The following is a 14333-nucleotide window of genomic DNA, read 5'->3' as shown; positions in this document are numbered from 1 at the left end:
CATTGAAAAATGATTTATTAATGAGTCTTTTGCTACAAGCTGGTATATGTCACTTATGTGAAGCAAACATTTGTAAGTAAACATTAGAAATCCATATGCTTTTAAACCTTTATTTGTATTGCACCTTTACGAGGCACCTGCGTTCACATTGGTTGTAATTAGGTTCGTGTTGTTTCGTTTGTATCGTTCAGTCCCTTGCGTTCTGTGACCTGTTTTTCGTCTGTTATCATTTTGCCGTTTAGTTTTCTCGGCTTTGACCTCGGACTGCCTTCGCCCGAACATGATTTCAGACAAAATCTTTTTGTAATTGTCGACCTTGATAATAAAAAAAAAGATATTTTAACAGGATGGAAATTAATACAATTTTATACAGTCTTCAGCAGGAATTTTATCTTATCTTAAACTTCATTTCAGTTGCAAAAAGTTAACATTAGAAATAACAAAAGATGTGTTCATACCTTCTACTATGCTGTGCATGCCCGTTTGTCTTGAAATAAACCGGAAATAATCAAACCGTAACGGAAGCGTGAGGTTTAGCGCAGTGTGACTTATTGAATTAGCGCGCTGTACAACCTGGTCTTACATTCCTGTACCAAGTAGGGACCTTTATGGTGGTTTCCAACTTTTTTAACAAGGTATTTACATTTGTTTTACGGTCTGTTGACTGTTTCTTGAAGAAAATATGCGATCCAGGGAAATTAAGAGGTAGATTGATAGATTGTGGATTGATGTAACATTGCAAATATTTCATGAATGAGAGGACGAGAAAAGAGCAATCAAATACACCTGCTTCGCACTAGTCTGACACTGGATCTTTATCGTGCTTTAGATAGCTCACAAACCCGCAGTCACACCTTTCAGACATTGTTCTGACACTGAGACAAGCAGTCATCATCTCATCACTATAATACTACGTGTTTAGCGGAAAAGCAGAGGCTATTAAGTCTTTAACTGTTGTAACGCGATCAGAATCGAATCGAGTTGGGTACGCTACTACGAGACTATCGATGCGATTGAGTTGTTTGACAATGTTAGTTCTAGTGATTAATAGAACACACCTTATGACTAACGGGGCATCTCAGTTGTAGTACCTGCGTGTTTTCTTATTGTTTTAACGATGCAATATACCAAACAAATGATCTTTTTTTGTATATATGTATACATTAATACATAATTTCACTGATTAGCATAGACTCCGATTAATCTTTGAAATGACTAATCTTTGCAGTGATTGAAGACGGGATAAATTCATCAATTGGACATATTTTAATATTATCAATTCTTTGATTTACTTAATTTACTAACCCTAATATTCAAGTTGGAAATCCTTTATACAGACAAGTTGTTGGTATTCCAATGGGGAATAATTGTGTTCTAATTGTGTTCCTTTTATGGCTGATTTGTTACTCTACCGTTTTGAATTGTAGTTCATTGCTAAACTCTTTAAATATCTTTCAAAACATGATCGGTTTCATGAATTTAACATTACTTTCAAATATCTTAATGATATCTTAATTGGCCATGAATTATCCTAACTTTGAAAACTATGATCAAGATATCAACCCAAAAGAAGCCAGCTAGGTCTAACAATAATAGTTGTCTTACAGCTTTTCTTGATGAAGATATTATATAAGAAAATTGCAACCTTCATACCAAAATTTGTACAAGAAATGAAATCATTTTGATTTTCCTGTTGGTGATATTCCTGATACACCCTCCTATGGTATTGTATCTGACAACTGGTCTGTTTTGTTTCTGACAACCAGTCTGTTTTGTGTCTGACAACTAGTATGTTTTGTTTCTGACAACTAGTATGTTTTGTGTCTGACAACTAGTATGTTTTGTTTCTGACAACTAGTCTGTTTTGTGTCTGACAACTGGTCTGTTTTGTGTCTGACAACTAGTATGTTTTGTTTCTGACAACTAGTCTGTTTTGTGTCTCACAACTAGTCTGTTTTGTTTCTGACAACTAGTCTGTTTTGTGTCTGACAACTGGTCTGTTTTGTTTCTGACAACTAGTCTGTTTTGTGTCTGACAACTAGTCTGTTTTGTTTCTGACAACCAGTCTGTTTTGTGTCTCACAACTGGTCTGTTTTGTTTCTGACAACTAGTCTGTTTTGTTTCTGACAACTAGTATGTTTTGTGTCTGACAACTGGTCTGTTTTGTTTCTGACAACTAGTCTGTTTTGTGTCTCACAACTGGTCTGTTTTGTTTCTGACAACTAGTCTGTTTTGTGTCTGACAACTAGTCTGTTTTGTGTCTGACAACTGGTCTGTTTTGTTTCTGACAACTAGTCTGTTTTGTGTCTCACAACTGGTCTGTTTTGTTTCTGACAACTAGTATGTTTTGTTTCTGACAACTAGTCTGTTTTGTTTCTGACAACCAGTCTGTTTTGTTTCTGACAACTAGTATGTTTTGTTTCTGACAACTAGTCTGTTTTGTGTCTCACAACTGGTCTGTTTTATATCTCACAACCAGTCTGTTTTGTGTCTGACAACTAGTATGTTTTGTTTCTGACAACTAGTATGTTTTGTGTCTGACAACTGGTCTGTTTTGTGTCTGACAACTAGTATGTTTTGTTTCTGACAACTAGTATGTTTTGTGTCTGACAACTAGTATGTTTTGTTTCTGACAACTAGTATGTTTTGTGTCTGACAACTAGTCTGTTTTGTTTCTGACAACTAGTCTGTTTTGTTTCTGACAACTAGTATGTTTTGTGTCTGACAACTAGTCTGTTTTGTGTCTCACAACTGGTCTGTTTTGTTTCTGACAACTAGTATGTTTTGTGTCTCACAACTGGTCTGTTTTGTTTCTGACAACTAGTCTGTTTTGTGTCTCACAACTGGTCTGTTTTGTTTCTGACAACTAGTATGTTTGTATCTCACAACTGGTCTGTTTTGTATCTCACAACTAGTCGGTTTTTAGTATGTGTGCCTCATTTAAATTCTGAAATAATTGACCATATAGCCAATACTCCTCTTGACCTTTCTGATACTCTCAAATTGTGATTGCGATAGAGCTGTGTAATGAATAGAGCCGTTACTTTTGAGACGTCCGTATGATATTTAATGTGACTTATATCGTTAATTTTTATATATCTTAAATATTCCAATCTAGTTAAATATACTAATGGAATAAATAAAATATGCACATTTTTGAGTTAAATAGTGAAGCTTTACTTTCTGTATTTTATCAGTGTTTTCATTCTCATTCCCTAAATATTCATGATTAGGAATCGGGAAAAAATCTCTCTCGTCAAAAAAGATACATGGTGCGAAAAATGAATTTACAAATCTGATCTTGAAACAATAGCGTACAATTTTCACTCTCAAATTGTGATTAGGGCTTCCGACGAAACCATTTGATCATATTACGAAGAGTTTACGCTAAAAATTTTCCACAGAAATTGCCTTTTTTATCTTTTAGGTAAAAAGTGTTTTTTTGAATCTTAGTAACTAGAGCTTTTGGCCGATAAACTATCTACCAAATTACGTTGGCATTGTTAAAAATCAAGTAAATACCTGCAATTGCAAGGATTTTTTTGCGCACTGGAAGTTTTGTTGCTTGTGAATTGAAAAGGAGGAATGCACAGGTTTTTTTTTGTTCCATCAGTATATGAAAAATTAAAATGGCTACCGACTGACAACTAAATGGAACGATAAAAATGCATAATGTAACATGTGTTTACAACGACATTAACTTGATATAAAAATTATATTAAAGGAAAAATAAAAACTACTATAAATCTCCAAGCTTTAGCAATTTAACACTTTATTTCACATTATTTTTAAAGAACTTCAAACGGGTACGACATTAAAAATTAAAGTACGTTTTTTTTAACCCGCATAACTTAAAATGAGAACAATACGATGGAAGTGAAAAAAAAAGTTTAAATACAATAAACAAAGCTCAAAACAAAACAAAATATATTCATTTTAATTCACATTTTCATATTTGAGATATATATTAAGAGAAATGAAACATATATGTATTTTTGAAATACAATATAAAACAATCCATAAATATATATGTATGCACTCGTCGCAATTCGATGATGAAAGCTGTATTCAAACATAATAACCATAATAATCATATGATCTGCTTAGAAATCAACATTACACTAATCAATACATTACATTGCAGCATTGTAGGGTTATTGTAAGTTTTTGATAAACTCTTATATTTTACTACTATCATCTTCAGATTTATGAAAGTATATTTTCTGTTGCTTTGTGAAAAAAAATATTCGAATCTTTTATGCGAACGTTCTAGGCTTAAAAAGGATGTTTAATTTTTCTTTGTACTAGGCAGTTTCCTTTTGACTGTCGATTTAGACCTGGTAAATATTTTAATCATTTAGATTTTCATATCTATTTATTGAAATGGAGTCACGTGGAATGCATGGGATTTGGTAATATATAAGCATCGATATTTCAACGTAAATCTCTTTTTATTTGTGAAAGCGCACCCGATAGTGGTAAATAAAAACAAACCAGTGTGAAGTTATTAATTTAGGACTATAAGTAATGCCAAAATACATTAGAAATTGGTCATAGCTTATAATTTCAAAAATTGTAAGCAAATTGTTGTTAAGGCTACAAACGTTTTGTTTGTAACATGCAATTGAAGCTGAAAAACATTTTAGAGATGCCAAATTTGGTATATATACTGCTGCAGAAAAAATGCATGACCTCAACGCGTGTAGAATTGTACACACTTTTATAATTTCTACGCAACCCACATGTTTTTGCAGAGCTATTAGCACTATGCGTGCAGGGAAATATTTATACATGTACTAAAGTATGACACATGTGTAAACTGTCAACAATCAATGATAAATGAACATAAAAGAAACCTTTGTGTATCCAAAAATAGCTATAGGATTTCCATAAGATATTTTGTAATGATTTATTATAATCATACTTAAACCATAGCTAACACGTGGGAAACAGGTAAGAGTTGGAAGACATAGCTCAGAAAGTCAATCAAGAGTTTACACAATTTGAGTTCGCATATTTACAGCTATTTGCAGCAATTCTGCATAGTAAAACAATAATAATGTCCCGATTTTGTTGATGTTTTTTTTTTTATTTATATCATTATATTGTCTACTTGGATGATATATTTATAGAGTGCTCGATTGTGATATTGAAGCTGTGTACTCTGCCAACCTTCGTTGATTTTGTTTAAAGTAATTGATGAAGTATGTTTCGTAAAGGTGGTGAATATCGTACTTCATTGTACATATTTGTGGAATATGTCAATTTAAAAAAAAATAGATGAGGAAACTCAAAATATTTCTGTTTTGGTTTTTATTTGATTAATTTGTTTTTGAATGAATAAAGACAAGAAAACAGAGGGTCTGAATATAAACACAAATAAATAAAAACATTATTAAAGCATGGCTTCTTGAAAAATGATGATTGTGCTTCAACATAACATTTTAAACTGTCAGATCATCGAAAACTGAATTCAAAGGATCTATCTTCATTTTGTTTCACTCTTGTTTTATTGTCTTGTGGTCGAGGAAGACAACGATATAAATCGTAATCAAACATTAGTTATACGAATACATATCGTCATATATTTTAAATATTCTGTTTTTTTTAGATGATATCATAATGTACTTAAGTCAACTAGCCACTATAATGAACATTTCCATGATTACTTTCACATTAGTAACATGTGCTACGCAATCCGAAGTTGGGAAATTTAACCTTGATGTTAGATCAGCGATGGTTAATAAGACAGAAGTCCAGTTAAAGTGGCAATCTCAAAGTAACAGTTCTAGCAGATTTATCACGAATAAAAAACGAAATTCTATCCGCCTTCCTATGACAGGGATTTTGAAAGTAGAACTTGGTTTATCATTGAAACCAGGGAAGAGAGGACCAGTTGCAGTATGTGTACACATAACTAAACTGGACATACGAACCTGTCAATCAATGAGACACGGGGACTATCTTTATCTTAGTGAAATATTTCATGTGAGGAGGAATGACAGATTGAAGGTATTTATAAGAGGTGCCAATAGAATAATGAGAATAGCCGAGTACAACAGACTCAGGTTCTTCTACATATCGTGATCTACATTGTGCAGACATTAACACTGAGTAGCAGATGTCAACCGCATTATAAATGCTTAATTTCAGTTTTTCGAATGTGTAAGTACGTGATGAAAACGAAAATGAGAGCAATTGTTAGATTCAAAAACAGTGGTTTATGGCAGAGAATTATATTATTTATTTTACTTATGTAAATAAATCCATAAGATGCATGTTATAACAATCTAATGTAAATTAACAAGGAAACAGCTGAAATTTTCTACAGTTATCCTAAGCAGGAAAAATGGTAACATAATTTTCATATGTTTTGAAAACACTTGGAAAACATGTTTATCAAATGTTTTTCATATGTTTAGAACCACAATTAAAAACAATTAAATAAAAATCATATGGTTATTTATATGTTTTCAGTATGACTTCTTAAGTAAATGGTATGGCTTTCATATGATTTCTGTTAACACATGACTTCATGTATTTTTATATCACAAAAACATATGTTTACTATACTGGTCCTTAACATATGTTTTCATATGTTTTCAAACATATGAACATATATGTTGCAATTTTCCTTTGTACACTGTTACTTATATACACTTTTTCCTTTCACAATGGTATTATAGATGTATTAAGCAGAATGCCATTTATTTTAGTGGAATCGTTTTCAATGTATTTGCACATGTTATCATTCACTGAACTTATTAAAAGTTGTCTTAATTAAAAATATCATCATGAAATATAAAAGAACTATAAAAGGGCTTTTGACCTATTTAGCTTCAACTTTGAACCTGAAGTATGACAAGAACTCCTCATAAGTTCACATTAATTATCAAGTTAAGGTGACTAAAATCCCCAAAGGTCACCTTCCGTACTTGTTAAATCCAAAGAGTAATCAAGGGAACCAAGGTTGTAGCGGTAATCAAAAGAATGTAATCCAGGTACAACGACCAGACATGGAAAACAGACATTCACAACAAAGAACATAAAGTAACTAAAATCATACATACAAAGTAACAAAAGTAAATGAGCAACTCGGACTCCACTAAAAACTGGGAGCATGGACCAGGTAGGGTAAGCGTCCTCTGCTTTTCTAGAAACACCCGCCGAGTTGCTCATAAAAAGTCAAGTTCGGGGTAGAGAAACGAGGAAAGGAAAACTATGACCCGTTGAATAAATCAGATTTCATGGTGTTGGTGGATACACCATAACGATCCACGAGTTCATGATGACGACCATAAAACTTCTGTAGTGATGACTTCAATCTTGTAGCAACATAACCCTGTTCCAGAAGTCTATTTGTTAGAGTTCTAGCGCGATACAAAAAGTCTGCGTAGTTACGGCAAGCTCTGGCATAACGTATGAGTTGTGATATGAACACTCCATACGCAGGAGCCGAAGGGATGTTGCCACAGATGAAAGGAAAGTTGACAATTCTGAATGAAAAGTCGTCACGTTTGTCGTAAAGTTTGGTCAATAATTTTCCTTTACCATCGATTTCTAAGTGTAGGTCAAGATATGAGGCTGACTTCACAGTGTCTGTAATATCCTTTAAATCCAAAGTTAAATCCAAAGAGAGGTCAATCATGAACTCGTCGAGACAGTATGACTAGAACCACGCATGTGCTAGTATATCGGGTTGGAAAATAAACGTTTTTAAGTTGTTCATATTCTGATAGCAACCTAGATTTTCAAAGAGTCTTGAGAATTAACAAGTCAGCTTCATAAGGTACAAGTGATTTGAAACTCTCAAAAATTAAATAAGAAAGAACAATATCGGTTTGTATCTGTAGTACTTGAATATCTTCTGGTAAGACGTACTTGGGCAAATATTTCATGAAGATATGAAACATAGAATTTTGGGCGTTATCTTAAGACATAATACATATATTGTTGACACACAGTGAAAAGACAGCAGGAGTCTGATTACATTATTGTTTTATCTACTCAGTGCAATAGGAAATCACAGACCAAAAACTTTCATTTACCTTCTGCTTATAGCCGGTATATTCATGGGTTTCTAGTTTTGCGTTATATTCTATGAAATTAAAGGTATTCCCAATTTCTGAGTTAATGATACAGACTATATAAACCGATTTTGTTTCTGTTAATTTGCATCTATGTTACTTTACCAAGCTCTAGTTTAACCATGTCTGGAATATTTGACAGAATAAAATGCAAAGGCAATCGCGTTTTCATGGAGCCTAGTCATAGGTTTCTATTTTCGTCATTTCCTAACGTACGTAAAATGATTTTGTTTTGTCTCAGGTTCTGTAGACTAGAATCAGGGCAAAAAAAAAAACACGCCATTCTTAGTAAAAATCAGGCAAGGGGTGGCACATCATAATTTTCAATTCGGTCTTTTTTGCCTCAAACATATTCATATACATCAAGAAAACAATATTAAGCTATTTAAATTTATCCTGAAGCATAGGTGACGTAGATATTTTTTGACTGCTTATATCAGGAAAAATTCGGGAAAATTTCCCCGCCATTTTTCCATAGTGCAATTCAACTAAATTTGACGTATCAATATCTTAAAATCGCAAACTTTACAAAGACTTTGACAGTAATTTCTTGAGATTATGAGGTATAAATACTTAAACGATGCAATTAAATATCTGTGTATTTTTTCTTCATGTGCCGCACCTTATACACATTTTGCCTGATTCTGATTGGAAAACTGAAGAATAAGGTCGATGAGTACATTGCAGTTAAAAACAATTATAATGCTGAAATTCTATACAAAAATATATGTCGTTAAAAATAGATTTCTTACAATTCGTTGAAAGCATAGTCTGCTCTAGGTGGATTTTTTACTGTATGGTCTTTGACACATTATCCAATATTAATTTCTATTTGTGGCATTTTAAGAGTGACTCGTGGTATTTTTAGGCTATTGCCAAAAATGATTTCGAAAAGGCATTATTAAAATAATACTAATGTAGAACTCTTTGTTTATTTTCTTTGAGGACACAATACTGTACAGCATGTTACCGCTTTTATGATTATGTTAAATGATATGATTAGTTTATCGCGGTATAGGCTTCCAAAGATTACATCTTTATGGCTTGGTCCTTAATTATTATTTCGTAATATTTGTGATTTGATGTTGAAGACACGTTAATTGGAGTTATTCATGGCTCAACTCCTAATTAGGATTACCAAACTGGCAAAAGACCGCAGTCAGTATATATCAGTAGGTGTTTAAATAAGTTTTTCACAGAGAAATGGTCCCTTATGCCCACTCCACGTGTCATGCATCAGAAAGTCATCTCTCACACTCAGAGCCAGGGTTTCAAATGATTGATATTTGGTAACATCCGGTTGGCCTTGCGCCCACGTGAAGAATGTAATGACTGACCCGTCGTTGTAATACCATTCGGTCTCCGTTACTTTGTGTCGTCCCTGGATGGTAATGAAGGAGGAACCAAAGCTGGTAAACTGCCCTTTAATTTGGTAGAAGAACATTGTTAAAGTATTTAAAAAACTGACAGTTCAAAAACGAATAAAGATAAAATGGAAAAATCAGGCATAAGACTTAGATCTGAACTAGCCCTATACACTGGCGAAAAACGAAACCAATAACCTAGGCGATATACCTAAAATGTATATAAGAATAAATTCACCTTTCTAATATTAGTAGCATATATGTTTTAGTTAAAGCTGCATTAGCTGTCAATTGTTCAGTTTTGATTCTACTGAAATTTGCTGATTGAATGAAATACATTTGTAGTAATGTAATTGAAGCAATAAATGTCGATAATACCTACATAATATTGTGAAAACGACGTTTTTTAATCAGAGAAGATCGATAGCTCTGATCTAATTATTTTTCGCCAATACTTCCGAAGATTGCCGACAGGACATTCACCTGGGTTAAAAAACATTAACTTTGGTAAAAAAAAATAACAACAACGGATACACAGGTAAGCACGTGTCTTGTTTTCATTTCACCTCATCTGTTTCTTGATTAGTTTTTTAAAAAATGACCATATTTGGGCAACATTTTATCACAATACGTATAAATTTCAAAAGGATACTTGCGTTATATACGAACTTTTTTTCCTTTACGGCTTGAGTTCGACGGTCTTCCTTGCTGTTGAATAACCACTTTCGCTTTGCAATCAGATTTGTTATTAAAGAAGCGACCCTGACAGCACATGCGCGGATTAAGGTAATAAGAAGTCACATGCATACGAATTAATCTAGGTTCTTTTTTTTGTCTTGCAAGACAATATAAATTTATGGACATCTATTTCATGTATTTTATGCATTTTATTTGTGGATATCAAATGAAATTATACAGGAAAAGTAAAATTTAGTAGAAATAATTCAAAGTTAAGGCATATTACAACTGAAACAGAAATTTAAGAAAATGGCAGCTAATGCAGCCTTAAAGGTTATATTGAATTTGAAAGAGTAATCAAGGGAACCAAGGTTGTAGCGGTAATCAAAAGAATGACATTCAGGGACAAAGACCAGACATTGAAAACAGACATACACAACAAAGAACACAGATTAACCCAAATCATACACACAAAGTCACAAAAGTAAATGAGCAACTCGGACTCCACTAAAAACTGAAGCATGGACCAGGTGCACCGGTAGGGTAAGCGTCCTCTGCTTTTCTAGAAACACCCACCGAGTTGCTCATAAAAAGTCACGTTCGGGGTAGACAAACGAGGAAAGGCAAACTATGACCCGTTGAATCAATTTTCATGGTGCTGATGGATACATCATAACAATCCACGAGTTCATGATGACACCATAAAACTTCTGAAGTGATGACTTCAATCTTGTAGCAACATAAACCTGTTCCAGAAGCCTATTTGTTAGAGTTCTAGTGCGATACAAAAAGTCTGCGTAGTTTCGGCAAGCTCTGGCATAACGTATGAGTTGTGATATGAACACATATGTGAACACTACATATGCAGGAGCCGAAGGGATGTTGCCACAGATGAAAGGAAAGTTGACAATTCTGAATGAAAGTCATCACGTTTGTCGTAAAGTTTGGTCAATAATTTTCCTTTACCATCGATTTCTAAGTGTAGGTCAAGATATGAGGCTGACTTCACAGTGTCTGTAGTATCCTTTATCTCAAGTTCTTTTGGGTACATGCGATGTATCAAACCCGCGAAATTAGGATTGTTTAAAGATAATACGTCATCTATATAGCGGAAACTGAGATTGAATGATCTAGCCAAACGATATTCCTTCTTTCTGATCAAATCAGCTATAAAGTCAGCTTCATAAGAGTGAAGAAATAGGTCAGCAAGTAAAGGAGCACAATTTGTTCCAATTGGAATGCCGACCGTTTGTTGAAAAACACGTCCACCACACTGGACAAATATGTTGTCGATTAAAAATTCCAGCATTTTGTAAACATCTTCCTTTGTATATTTGGAAGATGATTTGGAATTATTTCTTACAAAGTATGAGGAATCTCTACCACGAACTATATATTTGTATCTAGGTGTACCATCTTTTTTGGAAAAACAACGATGTATAATGTCGGGACCCTAACTGAGCATGGGGAATAGAAGTATACAGTGTTGAAAAATCATAGGTTTTAATGCCATTATATTCAGATAATAGTCTTGAACTGATTGAAAAAATATATATAACCTTGGTGGTGCTGCATATTAGAGGGTTTGCAAGTCTCGTTCTAGATTCAGTTTCCTTTCCGGAATTTCCGATGTTCAGCGCATTGAAAACCGACGGCCGATCTGTATTTTATTGTTTACTTCCGGGAAACCTGCATCACAATGCAAAATCTTCTATTTTATGCTTTCTTTCGCATTTTTATACCGTAGAACTAGATGTTTGTCATTTTTTATCAGTATTGTTATAAAAAAAAGATATTATACTTTTTATATTGAACTCAATGAAATTTTTATGACGAATCGCCATGCATTTGAATGGTAGACGAGGACCCATTCTCATAAAACCACAGAGTAACGTGACGAGACTTACATACTCAACACAAATACCAATTTAAAAGTGACATTTGAACTACAGAATCACATTTGTGGGTCCTTCAGCAATACGTAAGGTTACGTCCAGTAAAAAAGTGATAATTCTGATAAAATATAATAAACATGAAAATAGTATTTAATTACAATGTACCTAGAAAGTTAATGATATGCTGAAACTTTGGTTCACTGTCAATTTTCATGAGTTCTCCATTATCCGTGTTACACATCATGTTGTACTGTGAGATCGTAAAGGTGGAGTTGTAGTCATGAAGTTTATAACAGCTGTTGAACGCTTTACTAAACACATAGCCAATTTGTCTAGGACATCTATCTAAAAAAGAGCGAAAGGGTCACAACGTACGATTTAGGAGGAATTTTAAGAGGCTTTTTCTTTCCACATTTTAAAATCAGTACAGCGTAGACAAAACATAATCAAAAGCAATATTAAGTGTAAAGGGGTTGAAATATATACACGTGATTGCAAGAGAAGACTGAAGAGTATTAATTTCTTGTTGCACCAGAATAAAAGTTCTGGATAGTCTATTTCCCTTGACATTGGCGATAAACACCCTAATGTACGGCACCGGCAATATTCACCATAGAAGCCCATAATGAAGATTTGTTATGTTACTAGTGGTTCTAGATCTCTAGGACACAATATTTGACCAGTTTTGCCAATACATGGTATAGACTGTAGGGAATGTATTAATTTGCAATAATGCATATGTACTATGGGTATTGTTTTCTGTTCTTCACGGTCACAATAAGAGTGTGAATCCTTATCCGAGTTACAATCCATGTTTCAATAATCTGATGATGGCTAGAAACTTTAGAAAAAAAGAATACATACTGTGTTCAAAATAATATGAGGCAAGTGTAACATGTAGGAGGACGAAGTAGAATATATTGATATTTTTTTTAAAAATAATAATGCCTTTTACAGGTTTAATCAACTATAATTTATTTTTCTTCATAATTTAACAAAACTTTAAGATGCGAGCTATAAACATTTAATGTAGTTAAAGATACAAAAGTAGAAAAGATCATCGCTTTATATCACCTTGGCATTACAATTAACTGCCAGGTTGAAATCGGGCTCTTAGTGCTTGTAATGTCCAAGGTTAAATTCGAATTGATTACCATTATGAGAACTTCGTCTTGTATCATGTGGAACCCCCTCCTTTCCACTTCTTTTGTTACTTTATCAAAAATGACATTTGATTCCACGTATCAAAAGATAAGAAACTTTCATGGACAGTTTTTCCGTTGAAACTTTTGTCACTACCAAAATATTTCTTTGAAAATGTATTTACATTGTGAAACGTCAAAATGAAGTCAATAAACTTGATTTTGGAAGTCAACAAAAAAGTAATGTTAAAAGTACAAACATATCAAATTTGAAGAAATCTAATTATGTTTTAGTGCCAAAATATTCCAGATCCCCCAGGGCGTGTTCCTCTTTAAAGTACCATGAAATTACGGTGATAGAGGCATCATTGTATGATTTTACCTTCCAAAATAAGGTGATAGCTCCACCCTGTACTGTAACTACCCACGTCCATCGGGTCGGTAGTGTAAGCGATAGACAAGCGACGACATGTCTTAGTTGTCCCATGGTATGAAACAGACATGCACGTTACCATGGAAACACACTCAAATACACATTCCACCAAAGACGCGTGTAACAATGGTACGTAGTCGTCGTTTAGAAAGATATCGTCGTAGTTGTCTTGTTTTATCGATACATACTTGATAACAGAGGAACTGTATGAGTTAATAATGAGAATAAGTAGTATATATAACACTGACGCCATCTTCTAATTAGTCTCCATAGTTTAGAATAAGGTCTTCTCTTACAGAACGTTCTTGACAAAACAAGTGCCGATTAACAATGTCATTGTATATGAAATACTTAGAAAAACAAATTGTTTTATTTAGTAAGACATCATTTCATTTGAGACTTAACAATATTGAGAAATGCATTTTAATTATTAATTCTAGCATGATTATCTTGTTTTAGAGTACTAAAAGAGATATCTAAGAATCAGGCAAAATGTGTTTAAGGTGTGACACACGAAGGAAAAAACACCGAGATTTTATTGCATTAACCAAGTATTTATATCCGATAACCTCCAGAAATAACCATCAAAGTGTATGTAAAGCTTGCCTTTTTAAGCTATCGATCGGTCAAATTTAATTGAAATGCACTGTTGAAAAATGGCTGGAAAAATTTCCCGCACTTTTTCCTTATATAGCAGTCAAAAAATATTTACGTCACATATGCTTCAGGATAAA

At 33.4% G+C, this 14333-nt stretch overlaps 1 protein-coding gene and 1 long non-coding RNA gene across 2 annotated transcripts; both read right to left on the bottom strand.

Moving 5' to 3' along the window:
• On the bottom strand, positions 1-617 carry LOC148615378 (uncharacterized). Its single transcript, XR_015923876.1, has 2 exons — positions 459-617; positions 1-315 (listed from the first exon to the last, which is right to left on the bottom strand). It is a non-coding gene; the product is annotated as an uncharacterized LOC148615378 (long non-coding RNA).
• An 8388-nt stretch (positions 618-9005) lies between these two features.
• Positions 9006-13923, bottom strand: LOC148615377 (uncharacterized). The gene is made up of 3 exons (XM_088590298.1): positions 13549-13923; positions 12190-12369; positions 9006-9509 (listed from the first exon to the last, which is right to left on the bottom strand). Exons 1-3 carry the CDS (start codon positions 13850-13852, stop codon positions 9268-9270), a joined length of 726 nt encoding a protein of 241 aa, XP_088446424.1. The 5' UTR covers positions 13853-13923; the 3' UTR covers positions 9006-9267.
• Between the last annotated feature and the right edge of the window lie 410 nt (positions 13924-14333).

This window comes from Perna viridis, chromosome 6 (assembly GCF_037379345.1).
Source record: "Perna viridis isolate PV_CMFRI_1.1 ecotype Kerala chromosome 6, ASM3737934v1, whole genome shotgun sequence".
Taxonomy (NCBI): Eukaryota; Metazoa; Mollusca; class Bivalvia; order Mytilida; family Mytilidae; genus Perna; species Perna viridis.
This window is presented reverse-complemented; position numbering and strand designations above follow the sequence as displayed.

Excerpts from the sequence above, each read along its gene's own strand:
- LOC148615377 (XM_088590298.1), bottom strand. The coding sequence starts at position 13,852 with ATGGCGTCAGTGTTATATATACTACTTATTCTCATTATTAACTCATAC. Across the intron at positions 12,370-13,548 it reads CTATCACCTTATTTTGGAAG|ATAGATGTCCTAGACAAATT; the intron begins GTAAAATCATAC and ends GCTCTTTTTTAG. Across the intron at positions 9,510-12,189 it reads GCATATCATTAACTTTCTAG|GGCAGTTTACCAGCTTTGGT; the intron begins GTACATTGTAAT and ends ACCAAATTAAAG.